Source organism: Letharia columbiana (assembly GCF_014066305.1).
Source record: "Letharia columbiana isolate WasteWater2 chromosome Unknown Sc0000032_s0, whole genome shotgun sequence".
In the NCBI taxonomy this organism is placed as follows: domain Eukaryota; kingdom Fungi; phylum Ascomycota; class Lecanoromycetes; order Lecanorales; family Parmeliaceae; genus Letharia; species Letharia columbiana.
Window position 1 is genome coordinate 1 of NW_023501075.1, and position 17322 is coordinate 17322.

The 17322-nt window shown below is 51.3% G+C and overlaps 8 protein-coding genes across 8 annotated transcripts; 4 read left to right on the forward strand and 4 right to left on the reverse strand.

The window, feature by feature from the left end:
* Positions 1-298: 298 nt before the first annotated feature.
* Positions 299-1511, forward strand: HO173_008476 (uncharacterized protein; the record flags this gene model as incomplete). Its single annotated transcript, XM_037310376.1, has 6 exons — positions 299-370; positions 493-503; positions 554-615; positions 674-851; positions 914-1304; positions 1359-1511. The coding sequence occupies 6 exons, from the start codon at positions 299-301 to the stop codon at positions 1509-1511; spliced, it is 867 nt and encodes a 288-aa protein (XP_037162609.1).
* Positions 1512-1744: 233 nt separating this feature from the next.
* HO173_008477 (uncharacterized protein) lies at positions 1745-2083 on the forward strand (the record flags this gene model as incomplete). Its single annotated transcript, XM_037310377.1, has 1 exon — positions 1745-2083. The coding sequence occupies one exon, from the start codon at positions 1745-1747 to the stop codon at positions 2081-2083; it is 339 nt and encodes a 112-aa protein (XP_037162610.1).
* A 1201-nt stretch (positions 2084-3284) lies between these two features.
* Positions 3285-4922, reverse strand: HO173_008478 (uncharacterized protein; the record flags this gene model as incomplete). Its single annotated transcript, XM_037310378.1, has 3 exons — positions 3285-3429; positions 3513-4349; positions 4429-4922. 3 exons carry the CDS (start codon positions 4920-4922, stop codon positions 3285-3287), a joined length of 1476 nt encoding a protein of 491 aa, XP_037162611.1.
* Positions 4923-6235: 1313 nt separating this feature from the next.
* HO173_008479 (uncharacterized protein) lies at positions 6236-6868 on the forward strand (the record flags this gene model as incomplete). Its single annotated transcript, XM_037310379.1, has 1 exon — positions 6236-6868. The coding sequence occupies one exon, from the start codon at positions 6236-6238 to the stop codon at positions 6866-6868; it is 633 nt and encodes a 210-aa protein (XP_037162612.1).
* Positions 6869-8339: 1471 nt separating this feature from the next.
* HO173_008480 (uncharacterized protein) lies at positions 8340-9956 on the forward strand (the record flags this gene model as incomplete). Its single annotated transcript, XM_037310380.1, has 3 exons — positions 8340-8367; positions 8581-8701; positions 8753-9956. 3 exons carry the CDS (start codon positions 8340-8342, stop codon positions 9954-9956), a joined length of 1353 nt encoding a protein of 450 aa, XP_037162613.1.
* Positions 9957-10733: 777 nt separating this feature from the next.
* On the reverse strand, positions 10734-13778 carry HO173_008481 (uncharacterized protein; the record flags this gene model as incomplete). The annotated part of the gene is made up of 1 exon (XM_037310381.1): positions 10734-13778. One exon carries the CDS (start codon positions 13776-13778, stop codon positions 10734-10736), a length of 3045 nt encoding a protein of 1014 aa, XP_037162614.1.
* Positions 13779-14257: 479 nt separating this feature from the next.
* Positions 14258-15695, reverse strand: HO173_008482 (uncharacterized protein; the record flags this gene model as incomplete). Its single annotated transcript, XM_037310382.1, has 2 exons — positions 14258-15150; positions 15380-15695. The coding sequence occupies 2 exons, from the start codon at positions 15693-15695 to the stop codon at positions 14258-14260; spliced, it is 1209 nt and encodes a 402-aa protein (XP_037162615.1).
* Positions 15696-16668: 973 nt separating this feature from the next.
* HO173_008483 (uncharacterized protein) lies at positions 16669-17310 on the reverse strand (the record flags this gene model as incomplete). The annotated part of the gene is made up of 1 exon (XM_037310383.1): positions 16669-17310. The coding sequence occupies one exon, from the start codon at positions 17308-17310 to the stop codon at positions 16669-16671; it is 642 nt and encodes a 213-aa protein (XP_037162616.1).
* Positions 17311-17322: the final 12 nt, after the last annotated feature.

A 17322-nucleotide genomic window follows, 5' to 3' on the forward strand; every position in this document is an offset into this window, starting at 1 on the left:
CAAGTATAACAAAATATAGAACCATAACGATAACTTATATAACCTCATTTATTTGAGACCATATAATTGACCGAAAGGATTAGATAGATTATGTAATTCGCATAGTCGGCCACTAGGGCAAGACTTCAGGGAAGTATGATGTAATCAATCAAGCATCGTCTCCTTTCTGTCCTCGAATGAAGCACAAAGGACGGGTATATATATTCGTTGACAATTTCCTGTAATGAGGAAAGCAGTAGCAAGGCTCAGCCATCTTCATCGACAATTTCCTAAACATCGTAGCTTTGCATCGGCCAAGATGGCAGATCTGAACATCAACTCGAAATATAAAATGCTCTCAGGCTATGACATTCCAGCGTTAGGTTACGGAGTAAGCAAGTGCTCTTTTATACAAGTTGCCTTGTCAGCTTGAATCTTGATGTCTTTGAAATTGGATTGTTTGGGGCTTTTTGAAGTGAAATTCAAAACAAGAGCTGATGCCATGATTGACAGGTCTATCAAACGTACAACCTCTGCCTCATTGATCTAACTTCTACTGATTGTACACAATCAGACCTGCCGACGTGGCAGAAGATGTCACCCTGCACGCATTCAAGGCTGGCTATCGACATGTCGGTAGGCTTCCCTGCTCGATTTCCATCGGAGACTCCGCGCTAACATACATCACGTTCAGATTCAGCAAGGGTTTACCGTAACGAGCAGCCTTGTGCAGACGCCATGAAGAAGTGCAAGATCCCTCGAGGCGAGATCTTCTTCACCTCGAAAGTTCCCCCTCGATCAATGGGCTATGAGCAGACCAAAGCATCAATAGAATCGAGCTTCAAACAGACCGGATTAGATTACATTGATCTGTAAGAATGCTTCTAGTACCGTACTACATCTGGGTACTGATCTCCTCTGATTGCCCTGAAAGGTACCTAATCCACGCCCCTTACGGCGGCACTGCGGCCCGCAATGGCACCTGGCTCGCTCTTGTCGAAGCAAAACGCGCCGGACTCATCCGCTCCATCGGCGTCTCCAACTATGGCGTTCACCATCTCGACGAGTTGGAGTCTTATATCAAAGAACTCGAAGGACAGTACGGCAAGGGCCAAGGCGGAGAGATCAGTGTTGGGCAGTGGGAATTGCATCCTTGGCTTACAAGGCCTGACATCGTAGAGTGGTGCCAGAAGAAGGGAGTGGTTATCGAGGCTTATTGCCCGATAGTGCGGGGCCAAAGATTCGAGGAGAAAGTCTTGCAAGCGTTGGGGGAAAAGTATGGGAAGACGCCGGCGCAGGTGTTGGTGAGGTGGAGTTTGCAGAAGGTGGGAGCTTTTCAACGGCTAGACTTAAGTTGGAGTGACTGATGTTCTACGCAGGGGTTTGTGCCATTGCCCAAGTCCGTGACGCACTCAAGGATTGAGGAGAATGCCAATGTCTACGACTTCGAACTGACGGCAGAGGACATGAAGTTGCTGCACACTACGGAATACTCGCCTTGCGCATGGGATCCGACGACAAGTGACGATTAACAGGCGAACTGTGCACAAAGGCTGCAGCACTAGACAACGCAAAAAAATGAAAAAGCAAGACATTTGAGATGGTCGGAACTTTTGGCACGACGATCACTTCTGTTCAGGAAGAATGTTATGAAGGTTTCTATTGTTTGTATCATGAGGTATCAATGTCTCCACTTCTATCCCTTGTATAAACTTTGTCTGCCCTATACAATCCGTTTCACAAGGTTTCCTCCCGGCTCAGAACCATGAATATCGCCAGCATGTCCGACGGAACACTATCAAACCATCTAACCATGTCAGCTACCCAGAAACTTGATCATCTCGAGTGTGAACCACCAAACCAAGAGCTCCTCAAACGCATCTCCCCCGAAAGCAAAACGTGCCCGCCTCACAATCGAAGAAAGAGCCGCAAGAGTCTGCGCCAGTCAGCAACGACGCGCCAAGGGCCCCCAGGAGTTCAAGCACACGCACCACCTATAGACCCCGGACCCGCTTCCGCCGGCGCAGGCGCTGCGGATACTGAGCCGATGGCGGCGGATAGTGCGAGGATGAAGAAGAATTCGAGCTTCATGGTGAGTGTCTGACGCCGAAAAAAACACCTTTGTTCTGCCGGATCGAGAATGACGCTGGGGGTGAGGAATGTAAGAAGAGGTAAGGTAGATGGGACAAACGACAAGCTCTACCGGAGGGTAACGAATACTTATACCCCCTCGAACGCATCCGTGAGCGATCTCAACTCGACGGTTTGATATCGGCCTAGCCCCACGCCCGCGACCACCGTCCTATACCTCCCAGTCCGAAACCCGAGTGGGTGCGCACAGGACCTCCACATGGGAACGTTGTCGGGTCAGGCCCACCCACCACGTGTTCGGTCCGTGGCTCCTGCGCTCGCTTCCCACCCTCGATCGTAGGACATTCTCGATGTGCGGGCCCACGTGGTGTGTGTTTTCTTGACTCAAAAGGTTCATCCGCCACGGTTTTTGCTTTCCTGTGGATAAGGTGCAGAGGTCACAAAGGCACTCAACCCAAGGAATGGTCGAGAAACTCTGGAGCATAGTCGGAAGAAGAAGAAGAAGATGCCGTCGGCTGCGGAGGCTAGGTTCGCGCACGGCTGTTTCGGGATGCGGAGGAGACTTTGTGGCTGGCTGTGGCGGCTCTTGTGATGGTTTCTTTTCACTGGGAAAAAGTGTATCTAAGGTAATAGTGTACCCCACCCGGCCGTTGAGGAGCGAGCCCCGTCACGCGGATTCTCGTCTTCACTTTGGCTAGTGGTTTTGGCTGATACGAAGGCTTCAAATTCTTACGGTTTTTTTTGGGTCTGGCATTTACAGGCTTCCAAAGGCTTTTTTTCAATAGCAACAAGATTCGTGTCGGATTGCCATTGAACGTCTACATCTCTTGCCTTGGAACGCGGGTACTTTCAAGGAAAATGTCACTTTCAACCCGAAGCGCGCTTCAATCTTCCCAACAATGGCGTACTTTACATATCTCAAGGTCTTGGCAACGTGGACTTGTTATAAAGAAACACGGATACGGAATGTGTGCCGTTATACTCGGAGCATTGTCGGGACTTTTGGTGGAGGGGCTTTGTCCGTGGGGGCAGGATTGGGACCGTGTGGGGCAGAGGCGAGGAGATGATGCCGGGAGCGCCGAGAGACGAAGGTCATGGCAGATGTCAAAGGCATGAATGAGGTTTGTAGGTTCATTGGACATGTCTCCGTGTATAGCATTATGTATCATAAGGGAATGGAAAGGCCGTACGATATAGGACCGAGATGCGAATATTCAGTCCGACCAGGTAACGCACTTGATCCTCAAAAACTCCTCGATGCCCGCACTGCCATTGAATCTCCCCCATCCGCTCTTCTTGGCACCGCCGTGAGGTAGATTGCTCTCGTCGTGAACGGTCATGTTGTTAATGTGTACCGCACTGTCATCGTCAGCTTCGACTATTTACCGGCACCGTTCTGCCTCATCTAAAGACTGTATGAAAGATTGAAAGGGGATAGGTACCCGGTCTCGATCTGCTTGGCAACTCTCAGCCCAGCTGCCAAGTCCTCGGTGAAAACAGCAGAGGTGAGGCCATATTCAGTATCATTCGCAATCTCAATCGCTTCTTCTTCGCTCTCGACCACGATCAGCGACACGGTCGGTCCAAAGGATTCGATTTGGTACAGATCCATATCCTTTGTGACACCGTCGACGACAATCGGCCTCATGCGAGTATCCGAATGCTCTTTCGCATTCAGGTCTCCAGTCAGGATTTTGGCGCCTTTCGAAAGCGCTTGCTCCACGAGTTTCTTGTTCTTCTGCACCGGCGGTGCATTCACGAGGATGGGAGCCGATGACTCTTTGCCGTATATTTTCTCCATGGCGGCTTTCAGAGCTTCACGAAACTTCTCAGCGATAGAAGAATGAACGAGAATGCGTTCAGTAGACATGCAAATCTGCCCACTATGCAGAAACGCACCCACCGCACAGCCCTCTGCGGCTTTTTCAAGGTTAGCATCCTCAAGAACAATAGCTGGCGCCTTCCCACCGAGCTCCATGAGCACTGGCTTCAGAAATTTCCCAGCTTGAGCTGCAACGATACTCCCGGTAGCAGTACTGCCCGTGAAGTTGATCTTCTTCACGAAAGGATGCTCAATGATCGCACTCGTCACCTCCGCAGCGTCTTGTGGACGATGGAAAATAACGTTCAGAACACCGTCTGGGAGGCCGGCGGCCTTGAGGATGGAGCCGATGGCCCAGAAGCAGCGTGGGGACATCTCAGAACCTTTAAGGACGCAGGTGTTGCCGGCGGCGAGAGCATAAGATATGGCGCGGAAGCCGAGAATGAAGGGGGAATTCCTGAGGATTCTGTGAGGAAATGGGAGCTTTGGGAAGACAAGAAAGGGATACTCGCAGGCGAGTGAAAGAGGGGACTCACCATGGAGCTATGCCAAAGACGACGCCGTACGGTTCCTTGTACATGAGAGCGCTCTTACCTTCTTCGGCACAGACAGGAATGTTGCCGGTAACGGTCACGATCCTGCCGGCTACATCTCTCAATTGCTCAATGCTGGCGGGTACATTGAAGTATGTGGACATTGCCTTAGTAGATCCAGTTTCAATGTCCATGTACTCGCAGACTTCTTCACCGCGGCTCTTGAGTATATCGCTCGCCTTGAGTAGGATATCTCGCCTGAATGAGGGTTTCGTCTTGGACCATGCTGGAAAAGCAGCCTGGGCCGCTTCGACGGCTTCAATGGCTTGCCGTTTGGAGACTGAGGAACCCTTCCAGATTAGTTTGCCTGATACGGGGGAGACTACATCGAAGGTAGTTTCGTTGGTGACTTCTTTGCCGTTGATTAGAAGGGGAACGACATGGTTGGAGGAATGATTAGAGGCGTGTGTGCCATGACTATGACCGTTTGTTGTCATTGTGGACTCGATGTGGGGATGGTAGCCAATGGGTTTGCGTGATAAGATGCTGGGTCCAAATTAAATATGCACCTCGCTCAAATGATGTGAGGAGCTGAGCGCATGGAATTAATACCTAGCTTTGAAGAATATGAAACAATTTTTAGTTTCAAATTTTAGGAAGGTTAAAAGAAGGTAAAGTAAGGATATGTTGTAGTCAATCTGTGTGCTGCGACTCTGGCAGTGCTCTCCGGGTTCCTTCAGCGGCACATCTTGCCGGCTTCCCCTCGGGCCCAGGCCCAGGCCTTGGCGCTTGGCAGAAGCAAGTTAATCGTACTTTCAGAATTTGCCATGTCGACGACATATCTGAACGTCGAAGCTCTGGTGTGAACTTGAGGATCTGAAGATGTTGCGGGCGTTTGGAGTGCGAGATGTTGAAATCATGGGATAAGCGCCATAACTGCGACAATGAAATTATGCTCCTTGATTCAGAGATAGCCAATGAGACGAAGAGGTCGAAATGGTGAGGTACAGAGGTACAGGGAGACGTTGCAGGAAGTTCGTGACCACTATCGCGAGCTTCTCATTCGACGAAAGCTACACTTTCTGGCAGTTGCTGCGCATCGGGGCTGACCAATTCACCATGATTGCAAATGACTGGCGTCAGTAGCAAGTTTGCTTTGACCTCGATTGCGGATCTGTACGAACAATGTAAGCTGCAGATTGGAGTGACTTTGTTTCGACCCATGCTTCTGATGATTCCATACTCTTGTCCGGCTGTGAACCAATTAGGGTTTAGAAATGGTAGAACAAATACCGGAGACTCAGGGCAAATTGCGGCCATTGTTCCAGTCGTGAAGCGATCGACTGTGAAGACTAGACATCTACCCGAGAAGTGAATACTGCTAGAGATAAAGGTAAACACTCTCTCCACTGTTGCTAGGAATTACCCAGGAAAGTGAATACAGCGGCCAAGATAAGCTTATAAAGCAGACGCCAGACACTGATGAATAACGCGGCTGATACAAATATAAACAATAAAGGGAGATACGCCATGTTCCGTCTACACGCGTTTGCCGCCATCATCTTTGCTTAGGCGTCCGGAGCATCTTCTTCTTCAATTTTTCATCTTCCTCCTCATACCAGTACAGCAAATTGCACAAGAAGATCTCTTCCACTTCGGCGAGCAAAGTCTCACCCAAAGACTTTTCCCAACAACCAATCAAGGACCTCTCTTTGAATACTCTTTGAACCCCATCAGAGCTAAGCCTCACTGAGTACAAAGTCTCGCTCAAGCAAGGCAAAGCTTCATTGAAAGCAAGCATTCCTCAGCCATGCGTCCGAAAGAATACTCAGCGCAGCCTGGTTCATCCTTGCGAGAACACATAATCATCGATGATCAAACCAGCAGAGGAACCACTCAACCAAAGAAAAGCTTCTCCTCAGTCACACCTCTAGAGTACCCTTCTAAGGACCCCGCTCACTCCCCACAAGATCCCAAGACCGTCGATACGATCTACAAGATCGTCTACTCGAATCGCCACGAGTACTCACTGAACGGAAACGTGTACATCAGATACGACGTGCCGCCCGAAAGAGACAGCACTGGATGGTTCTGCATCGTCGCCTTCCATTGGCAGGATGTCCAGGCCGAGTTCGAATGCGTCTACCACCCATCGATCAAGCTCTTCGACGACTTCAAACCGGTCGGTGGCAGCTTGAGGGGAGGCAGTGGAGGCGTTCAGAGCGTGCGGATCTCCATGTGGAACTTCACAGACAGAGGTCCCGATCTCAACGCCAAACACACGGTGAAGGACGACAACGAGAACAGGATCATGCTTGCGGTCATGATCATGGGAGATGGGTCATCTGTGAGGCTGCATGGCAAGATGGTGAGGGACGGGGAGGACGAGAATGAGGTCTGGCTGTCGGAGGATGAGCGTGGGAGGTTGGGGCTGCGTTCGTGAGAGGGGAAGATCTGGTACGAAGCCACATTACGTATCGCAGGAGGAACGGAGCTGCTGTCGGAGGGCTTTGGCACTGGTGAGGGGTTGCTTAGAATGCTGAAGGGGAACCTTGGTACTGATTGAGGGGAAGTTTGGGGCTGATGGAGGGAAGGAAGACCGCACTAAACAACGATGAAGGCGTGCAATCATTCGATCGGGGCGAAATTCGGAAGATCTTTACAATGCCAAGAACTTGTCGTGGCAGCTTGAATCACTGCGAGATGATCTAGTGTACCGCCCTGGCAGGGCTTTCCACCATGCTTTTCAGATCTCTGGTAACACCCATGGCAGATGCGCGTCATCGTTTGGCCATTGCAGAGTCCATGAGCACCCTAGCACAACGCCTCGCTGTAATGTTCAGAGCTCACGCCAGGAAGTGCAGTTTTTGCCGAGTAGTCCGTGGAAGCATGCAGTCATTTCCACGACCGCGGAAATCCTCCACGGCACATGCCGGGGCCCCATTCGGCAGGTCGGACACGCATCTTATTTGCTCAAGTAGACAACCAAGAGCTGCGCGGTGTGGCTCTGACGTTCCTTGGTAAGCTGACGGAGCTGACCGGTGACCATGCTTTGACTTGTTGAGTGACCTGGCGACATCCAAGCGTCAGATAATCCAATCACGAAGAAGCATCTAGGTAGAGCAGCATGTTCGGGCGATCTCGTGCGATCTCATGCACTTGCGCGTGTAAGCTTGTGACAAAGCGGAGAGGGGGGGGGGACGACAATAGCGATGAAGGTGGGCACCAATCGGACCGAGACATGCAAAGTCTTCCCCTATGCCTGATTTTCCGGTTCCTACTTGGTTCCGGTTTTGGTTCACACTAGGTAGGTACAATTGAGAGAGTGGTTGAGAGGTGTCAGAGCGCGCAATAACTTACTATGCGACAACACGAGGAGGTACACTGTGGCGCCTGTGCGCTTTGAATGGGACAGAAACAAAGCACCAGATACATTAGGTACGAGTACCTAAAACATTGAAACCACAAAGCAACGGGATCGGGGATCTGACACGGATCTTTTCTTGGCGCAGCGGGTGGCTTTTGCGGGGTACCCGAGGAAGAGAAAAATGGTTTTCCTTGCTCATGACCACCCTGCTTGCCCCTTGCTGCTGATCTTCCACAAATCATCGTCGTCACCGAATCACCGTGCATCGCATCGCATCGCATCGCATAGCATAATAATACTAATATTATTATTATTATTATTAATTTCATGTTCTTCATTTCAAATTGTCATTGTCACTTTCAACCCTGAAGCCCGTCCCTAGTATTGGCTGCCCCCCGCATGCATGTGCCCCCTATTTCCGCCTAGTACGCGCCGGAAACGGGTCTCACTTTTATACGCTCGAGGGGTATTGGATGGTTGTAGGAAATTCAAAACGCACCGTCGGTGCGTCATTGGTCATTGGGCATGTGCATCTGAATCCCCAAAAATGAATCCTTTGGCCATGGGTAGTTGCGGTGTGACCACCTTTGCTGTTTCCAAACCTACACGGAAGGTCCCAATTTCCTCATTCATCATATATAAGGAGAATGAGAATCACCCGCTTTCTTTGTTTTGCCCCCTAAAGAAAATCTTTGTTGCATTCCACATTCCTCCTAGTTCCTCTAAAAACGTGAATGGCATCAACCTGCAAACAAACCTCACTTGATCACCTAACCTACATCTACCAGCGACAAAGATCTCAATCAAGAACACTCCAATAACCACCATGTTGAGCGGCGATACCTTCCTCCACCTCTCTGCCCTTGCCACCATCTTGCTGGGTACCGTGCAATCTGCCCCTCTCACCTTGTAAATTACCCCATGTCCCTTGCCTAAGCAATCTCACTGACCAGTCAACAGCCGCCTCGGCAAGCGTGATGTGGCCTTCGACTACCAGAATGACAAAGTCCGTGGCGTGAACCTGGGTGGCTGGTTCGTGCTCGAGCCATGGATCACTCCCTCCATCTTTCAGCCCTGGGCCACGAGCATGACCGTCGTCGATGAGTACACCTACACTCAAACCCTCGGCAAGGACGCTGCATCTGCTGCTCTGACGAACCACTGGAACACCTGGATCACTGAAGATGACTTTACCCAAATCGGCCAGAATGGCCTCAACCATGTTCGGATTCCCATCGGATACTGGGCGGTTGCTCCCTTAGAGGGCGACCCGTACGTCCAAGGCCAATTGGATGTCTTGGATCAGGCCATTGGCTGGGCTCGAACTGCTAATCTCAAAATCTTGCTTGATCTTCATGGAGCGCCTGGATCGCAGAATGGCTTCGACAACAGTGGCCGCTACGGGCCTGTGGATTGGCAGCAAGGAGATACGGTTAACCAGACCATCACCGCGCTTCAAAACCTCGCTCAGCACTATTCCGGTGACACTGACGTCGTCACGGCAATTGAGCTCCTCAATGAGCCTCTTGGTGGCTCTCTCAACCTCGACGAGCTTAAGACCTTCTACCAGTCCGGCTACAAGACCGTGACCGGAGCCAGCGGCAACTACGCAACCTGCATCCATGACGCTTTCCAAAACATCGACACCTACTGGAACGGCTTCATGACCCCAGCCTCGTCGGGCGACCAGAATGTGATTCTCGACACTCATCAATATCAAGTCTTCTCGCCAGCTCAAGTCGCCATGAGCCCCTCGGACCACGTCTCCGCCGCCTGCGCTCTCGGCCCACAACTCGCCGGAACCGACAAGTGGACCATTGTCGGCGAATGGACCGGTGCGCAAACCGACTGCGCCCAATGGCTCAACGGCCTCGGAAAAGGAGCCCGCTATGACGGCAGCCTCGCCAATTCCGGCTCCAGTTACGTCGGCTCCTGTGCCGGCAAAGCCACAGGCACGGTCGCGGCCCTGAGTTCCGACGACCAGGACAATCTTAAGCACTTCATTGACGCCCAGCTCGACGCCTACGAGCAGCACACGGGGTGGATCTTCTGGACCTGGAGGACCGAAAGCGCACCGGAATGGCACTTGCAGAATCTGACCGCGGCCGGCCTCTTCCCCAACCCGCCCACGAGCAGGGCTTATCCGGGCCAGTGCGACTCCTAGAGAAGGCAATCACGAGACCGACATGTTTTGGACGTATCTTGTAAATTACGGACCGTCAACTCGACTTCCCCCACCAAAAGCACCCTCGGCATCACCATCACCTTCGTTACCTGGCTCTCCCATTTCGCCCACACTTGCACCCAACATATCCAGCCATGCCTCCACATCATTTTAGCTCGAGCATCTGCGCTGTTGTTACCACCATTCACCGTCATTATGATACCCACGTGAGGAATTCGCATGTTCGCTTTCAGCCAATCGTTATTTAGCGGAAAAAATATATACCCCAGCATGCGTGGCGCCATCGAGCCTTTTTTTTTTTTTTTGAAAGCATGGGTGGAGATTTCACTGTACGCTACGTTGGTAGTTGATCGGCTACGGAAAACAATAAATCAAAAAGTGATCGCGCAAGCCTTTGACGATGACGACGTTTCGGTCATTTCCGCACCAAGAAAAATTCTCTTTAGAAGTAAACTCCGCTCAAGTCTATGCATACATAAGCACCGTAATCATAACCATGACGCTATACGGACACGACAGCTTCTCGGAACGGGTATAGGTACTCCCAAAAACGGGCACGCGGTAGCAAACAAGCAGACAAGAAAAAGCGCCGCCCGCTCCGGGCCAAAAGCCATAGCCGGAAAACGTCAATGCTGCCTCGCTGACGCCCTCGCGAACGCCGTGCCAAGAGAATATGTTCATAGAAGAAAGAAGAAAGAAGAAAGAAGTAGTGTTTGAGCGCCTGAGCGAAACCTCGGGAAAAAAAAAACACACCCCTCAGCAGATGGCCTCGAAGTCTGCCGGTCCCAACGTCTCGGCGAACGTGATGCTGCCGTAGCCGGAGTCTATGCCGTTGGACTGGAGGCTGTTGATCCTCGAAGGCGGGGATGTGCCGTCTGAGTGGTCGACGACGAGTGCATCTCCATCGCCACTCTGGTGCCTTGACCTTGATCGGTGCGCTTGCAGCAATGGTTCGCGTTCATGCCAATGAGTCTTCGGGTTTTGGGTTGCTTGCGGCAGCGACTCGTGCGCGTGATATGGAAGACGGGGGTCGAGGTCTTCGCATAGTAGACTTGCGGGACCGTCTTTGATGGCCATGCCGACGGCGAGGACGATGGTGAGTGAGAATTGGAACCAGAGACGGAGCGTGCGGCGGGATGAAGGTTCGACGCAGTCATTGCAGGGAAAGAAGTGGGCTTGCTTTCTCGGTTTGGGAGAGGGTGTAGATGGCGGTATGATATTGCTCGAAGGCAATTGTTGAGCTGAGGCATGTGGCGGAGAACGCCAGGAGTCCATTCTCTGATGGCAGGCCCCGTAGTCTCTGAAGTAGTGCTCAGCGGCCCTACTCCTGCTCGCTTCAGCCGTAAAATGATGCCAGTCAAAGTCCTGTGTAGTTGTTGGCTCAACTGTTCCGCTGTCAGCCGTGCGTTTCCGTTTACGCCATCGAGTTCCATAAACCAGACCTAAGAGCCACCATCCTATGCCACCCAGCCGCTTGGATCCCTGTGTCCATGCGTTGAAGAGGAGCCGCCGTGCGAGGACAAGAGGGTCTTGTTTCGTTTGGGAAATGAGGTTTGTGAGGCGGGAGAAGATGCCGAAAGCGTGCTGAGTGGTGAGGAGAGTTGATGGGAGAGCTTTGACTGGTTGGGATGATGCGTATGTAGGTGGGCTTGGCTTTTTCTCTCGCTTCAGAATATCCTCCGATTCTATGAGTAGGCGTGTCTGCTTTGGAAATGCGGCCTCTGCAGGTGCCTTTGAAGGGGTTGGGTCAATGCCCACCATGCTTTGGCCGGATTCGGGGCTCTCTTCGGGACTCTCTTCCATATCAACAGGTATCAAACCATCCTCGAATAGCTCGGGGGAGGCCAAAGCTTGTGCTTGCCCAGCCTGCTCGATTTCGGCTTCTTCAAGCTCTTTCCGAAGGCTCTTTGGCCGTGACCGTCTTTTATGATCTTCTGATGGGACTTCTCCAAATCCAAAAAGCTTCTCCTCAGATTTCGGGACGACCGAGGGAGAAATTTGTTCGTCGTCCAGGTGTTCCACATCCACGAACCTGCCCTCTAAAGCCTTTAATGTCTGCTCTTGTGCCCAAGACGTCGAGCGATGACGCCCAGGTCGATCAGGGGTAGTGGTTGGTGAGCTATCGACGGGTTTGGATAGAAAGGACGTAGTTGGATCGAGCGAGACTTCCGAGATGTCTTGTCTCGCAGTAGCTTCTATTGATGGGTAGATAGGGGCAGATACAGGTAACGGAGGTACGATAGTTGCGGTAGGTAAGATCAGAGGTCGGAGAGAGACTGAACCAGAGGGAAATTTGCGCATCTTTCGCTGCTTGTTGGCTGATCTGGCGTCGACGTCAGCGAGATGTGGCAAACCCCATGATGCTGGACCAAAAGAACCGCTTGACCGGAACGAGTTCGGTCTTGATGCAGATGATGGCGCAGAGCGGAAGGAACCTGATGTTCTCGATCGACTTTCAGATCCAGACTGCCTAGACTGCCTTCTGTAGTCAGGCGATCGCACGCCTTCCTCATAAGAGGGCGACTGTAAACATTGTCCATCAACATCCTGCACAGCGTCCTCGGGCGACTCCACAACGCTCGGTGACGATTCAATGTTGCTGGGCTGCCAGAATGCAGACTCCGAAACCGTAGACAGTGACAGCCGTACGCCTCCAGATGGCGAAGGAATCTTTGGAAGCATAGACTTTGGCCTTGATGTCCGTTTGATTGGGTCAGCTCGGACTGGAGATGTTGCTGCGGAGCACATGTCAAGCTTGTTCGGTGATTGAACAAGAAGGTTCGCCAAAATCTCTATCCTTTTCTCCAGACCGATGTTCACTTCTTCGAGACCTTCTGCATCCCCAACTTTGACTCGCATGCTCTCGACCTCCCACTCCAGCTCTGCTATTCTTGCATCCTTCAACTCCATGTCATTTTCCAGCGTCCGCAGACGTATTCTCAACTCCATCTCAACCTCTAGACGCTGGTCCCTCTCTTCTTGGACTCTGACGGCGAATTGCTTCTCCCAAGCTGAAAGATCCTGACGTAAATTCCGATTGTCAACAGTAAGTGCCCTCAACTTTGCGGAGCGGAGCTTGTTCGTGTTAGGTGACGTGAGGGAGTCGAGTTTCGCGTTGACAGAAGCTAATTGAGACTCGAGATGCTCAATGTATGTTGAAGCCTCGGAGCTGGCTGATCGAAGATTGATGCGTTTGAGATTCCGACCCTTTACTTGCTTCGTCAATGGGGAACTGAGCGGTGCTGGAGGAGTCTTCTGGTTCCCAGATCCTTCCCTTAGCTTCATCATGTTGACCGGAGTTGCGGCCGAGGCCGCCGGAGAGCAGTTGCGACTTCCTTCCGCGTACCAAGATGTCTCACTAGCTCCATTCATTTCCCCCGTCTGAGTGTTGTCTTGAAAAATGGCACCAAAACCTGGTCTTGGCGATGAGCGCTTCTTTCTTGTGGACTTCTGTATCTCTTGCAGGATATTCACCGGGCTCGGTGGTAGATCTTCGCCGTACATTGATCTCTTCTCTGCGCTCAAGGAGCTATTCTCGTTGCTGACCTGGCGACTGATGGACTCAACCGCGGTGGATGATGTTGTAAATAGCGGACTTATGCGCCGAGTAGGAAAGATCGCTCCTCTGAATCCAGCATTGCGTAAATGTAGTCGCCTAGTCTGGTGACTCAGGCCTTCGTTCTGCTGTTGCGAAGCCAGCGTCGTTGGTGATGTTATTGCGCTATAGCTATGTGACGAGCCAATTGCTTGACTCGATGTAGTACGTCCATCGGGCAACGGATGTGCATGTGTGGAATGCATGCTTGTATATATTTGTCCTCCATTCCTCGACGTGAATAGTCACTTGTAACGCGATTGGAGGCGAAAGGCAATCCCTCTTAGAAGTCCAGTAGGCGGACTCGGTGGTCGTCACAAACCCTTAGCCATGATTGAGATTTTGCCAGACGCGGTTTCTGCATGTCGTGGCAGCGAATTGAGTGACAGCTTCATTTTGATCTGTTGGTGTTGAAGATTTGGCCGTTTGGCGCTGCTTGTGTTTGTTTCAGAAATCAGGGGAAATTCGATGGTGGGTATCGACGCTAATGCACGCCACTTTCTCTAAGTTCCCACACCAAAGTTGAGGCGTAAACAACAGTCAACAGCAAAAGTGAATCAGATTTGATACATGGTGAGAGGGTTCGTGGGTTCACTCTACACTACAGAGTTTCTAACAAACTGACGAGGGTAACTCAAAACAACTCTACTCTAAGAGTGTGGCCTTTCGCAGCCAGCATACTCATCTACGCATCATCCGCCAACACAACCTCAATCAAACTCTCCGTTGCCCCCTCCCCCTTCCAGATACCACTAATCTTCAAGCCCACACTCCCCACCAGATCTCGCCACTGCGTCTCTGTTCGTTCGCAACTCCCAAGGCATACCATCATGGTCCAATCTAGGCTCGTAATCTTCCAGTCAGCGTCTCGATCACCGACCACGTTCTCATTAATCAAGATCTTCGAATGTTCCGGTTTCAGCGCTTCTTTGAGTTGCGTGAGTATCTTGCGCGCGTTGTCATCGCTCCAATCGTGCAGGACCGAGTGCATGTAATAAGCTTTCGCGCCCCTGACCGGCTGCGGCGTGAAGAAATCATGCACTGTGCATTCTATACCTGGCCGATCGCCCTCCTGAATCGAGGAGATGGCCTGGGCTTGATCTTGCAGGATCAATCTCCCAGACATGGTAGGCGCTTTGTCGTGGAATTCCGCCAAATCATGTCCCGTCGCTCCACCCACATCCACAATCAACACCTCCCCCTCCCCCACTCCCCTCAAGCGCTCGGTCACGGGATAGAACCCATCGTCCATCCAGTGAGGCCGCCCCATGCTGTAACCAGCCATGTGGTTCTGGAAAGCCGTCTGCATGCGCGGATCGGCTGCGATCCATTCGAAGATTCCTAATTCGCTCTTATGGCTGTATTTGAAGACGCTGTCGTCTGTGGGGATGATGTGGTTCGTGCTGCGGAGATAGGCGGGCAGACGGGCGTGGGAGGGGAGTTGAGCGTCAAAGGTGAAGATTACGCCGTCGTAGAAGATTTGGTCTGTGAGTGCATTGGAGAGGGCGGTTGGGGCGTATGTGTCTTGGAGGGTTTCACGGATGATGAACATGCTGGCGAGGTGTTTGAGCATGCGCCCTGGGCGATGAGGGAATCTTGTCAGTCCTCGGCACTTACTTCAGATCATTCCAGCACTACGACAACTTGGGGGCTCAAGTCTTGCAAGAGGAAGCATTCATTGGCTTCACCAAGGCCTGCCTCTAAAGGTCTCAGAGGAACTCACGTCCTCAACCCCCATGAGTCCGAGATGAACCCTCCACTCGACCATTTTTTCTGAAATCGGGGAGACACACTGGTAGTCACTCACCAATTAAAGCAGAATCCGTCTTGGTAGCATCGGCGAGCTGCTGGCTATTCTTTGCCTTCCCGTCATCTGCTGCTAGCTTTTCGAATAAGCCTATGTCAATGCTTATCCGGATAGTGGCCGTTCTGGCTGGCTCAGCCCAGCCCATCCATAAGATTGACTCCATAGGTGCTTCCAGAGTACTGATTAAGGCTCTCGCTTTCGCTATCATCTCTTGACGCGTGCTGTCGCCGGTCTCTAGGAGGGATGTTTGGAGAGAAGATAGGTCTTTGATGAGCAACGACGCCCGGTCTACTTGTTCGGCTGCTGGGGAAAACATCCTTAGTTGAACTTGGGATTTCACAGTACTGCTTTCTGATTGAAAGTTTTCAGGAAACCTTTGGCTTCAATGGGAGGGGAAAAAGGAATAAAAAGGTCGCCAAAAACGTTAGCTGACCTTCGCTTAAATCCAGAACAGCGCCGTAATGTCAGACCAACACAATGGCCTTGAGGCTGAGTAAGACTTGGTGCTTGTATGGCACCGTTGAGCTTACGCAGTGCTCTCAATGGTTGATCCGAATCGAAGCTATCTACACGGTCCGTGGTCTGTCCGTGGTCTGAACTGATCCGGATTAGTTTGGACTGACCGAAACTCAATTAGGTAGGTAGGTAATATCTCGAGATAGTCACAACGCTGTTCTACGCGCCTGTTATTCTTGATGTCGGAACCGGTAATATCTACGAGTAAAGCGATTGCTAGATCTGTAGCGAAGAACTTTCTCCAGGAATAAAGTCCATTTCTTCTCTCAACTCTCATGTCGGTTTGTGGAGTTCTCAGACAGCATTGGAAAGTCTTTGTGAGAGCTCAAGCTGTTCAAGTTATGAGACCTGATATGATTGACAGTGCTTGGAAGAATAATAAGACTGTGCCATGAGATGGCGTCTGTACAGATGAAACTCAAAATCACGCGAATCAGGATCAATGTAGTTGTCATGTCGGCCTACTTTATTACTGGTTTTGTTATCTTCTGGCCTGCAAATCACATTCTGCTTTATTATGCACAATCTTACTGTGCGGCGTCCAACCCGAGTCTATCTCTGACCCAAGGTCAATACGCGTGGCGAGCACAAGAGCCAAACATCAATCTCCAACATGAGTGAACACCAGCGTGCAATACTATCTTGACTCTCGGTCACAAGGCTTCAATGTTTACCTAGGGAACAACCAACGCCAATTCACGCAATGTTTCAGTAGTGTTTGCATCAGTTTGCCACAGACGGTCTCCAGCTATGAATGAGCCCCCTTTAATAGCCTAGACGATTTTGTCACTAATCGTCTGCGGCCTGGGAACCGTATCCTTGAAGCTCTGCCTTTCCTCCAGGTCCTCGCTGTATCTCGCTAAATGAGGGTAGGTCTCCCTCCATGAATGCTCAGGAAACCTGACTTTCAAGTAGCCAAGGACCGATCCCGCTGCAATATCTGCCAGTCCAAAGGTGTCGTTGACGAAGAATTTCTTGTCGCCAATCCAAGCTGCAAGCGCCTTCAGTCCGCCATCTACCTTCCTTCGCTGCCGTGCCATCCACTCCTCGCTCCGCTTGCCGTCTTCCCTTTGTTGTTCAAAGAACAAGAGCACCAGCGCATCGCAAATACCATCGGCCACGACTTCGACCTGTTTGGCAAAGAGCGCGCCATCTACATCATTTCTTGGCAGCAGCTGCATTACATCGGTATACTTTGCTTCGATGAACTCCAAAATATAGTGGCTTTCGTATACGGATTTGCCGTTGTCAAGGATCAAGACCGGTAGCTTCTCGAGGGGGTTGTATTGAGGGGTCTGTGTGGTACTGTCCCATGGCACTTCCGTGAGGAGCTCGAATGGGATTCTCTTCTCCGTGAGAGCGATCCTCACTTTGCGAGCGTAGGGCGAGGGCGTGGCACTGATGAGTCTCAGCATCTTTTGGGATCG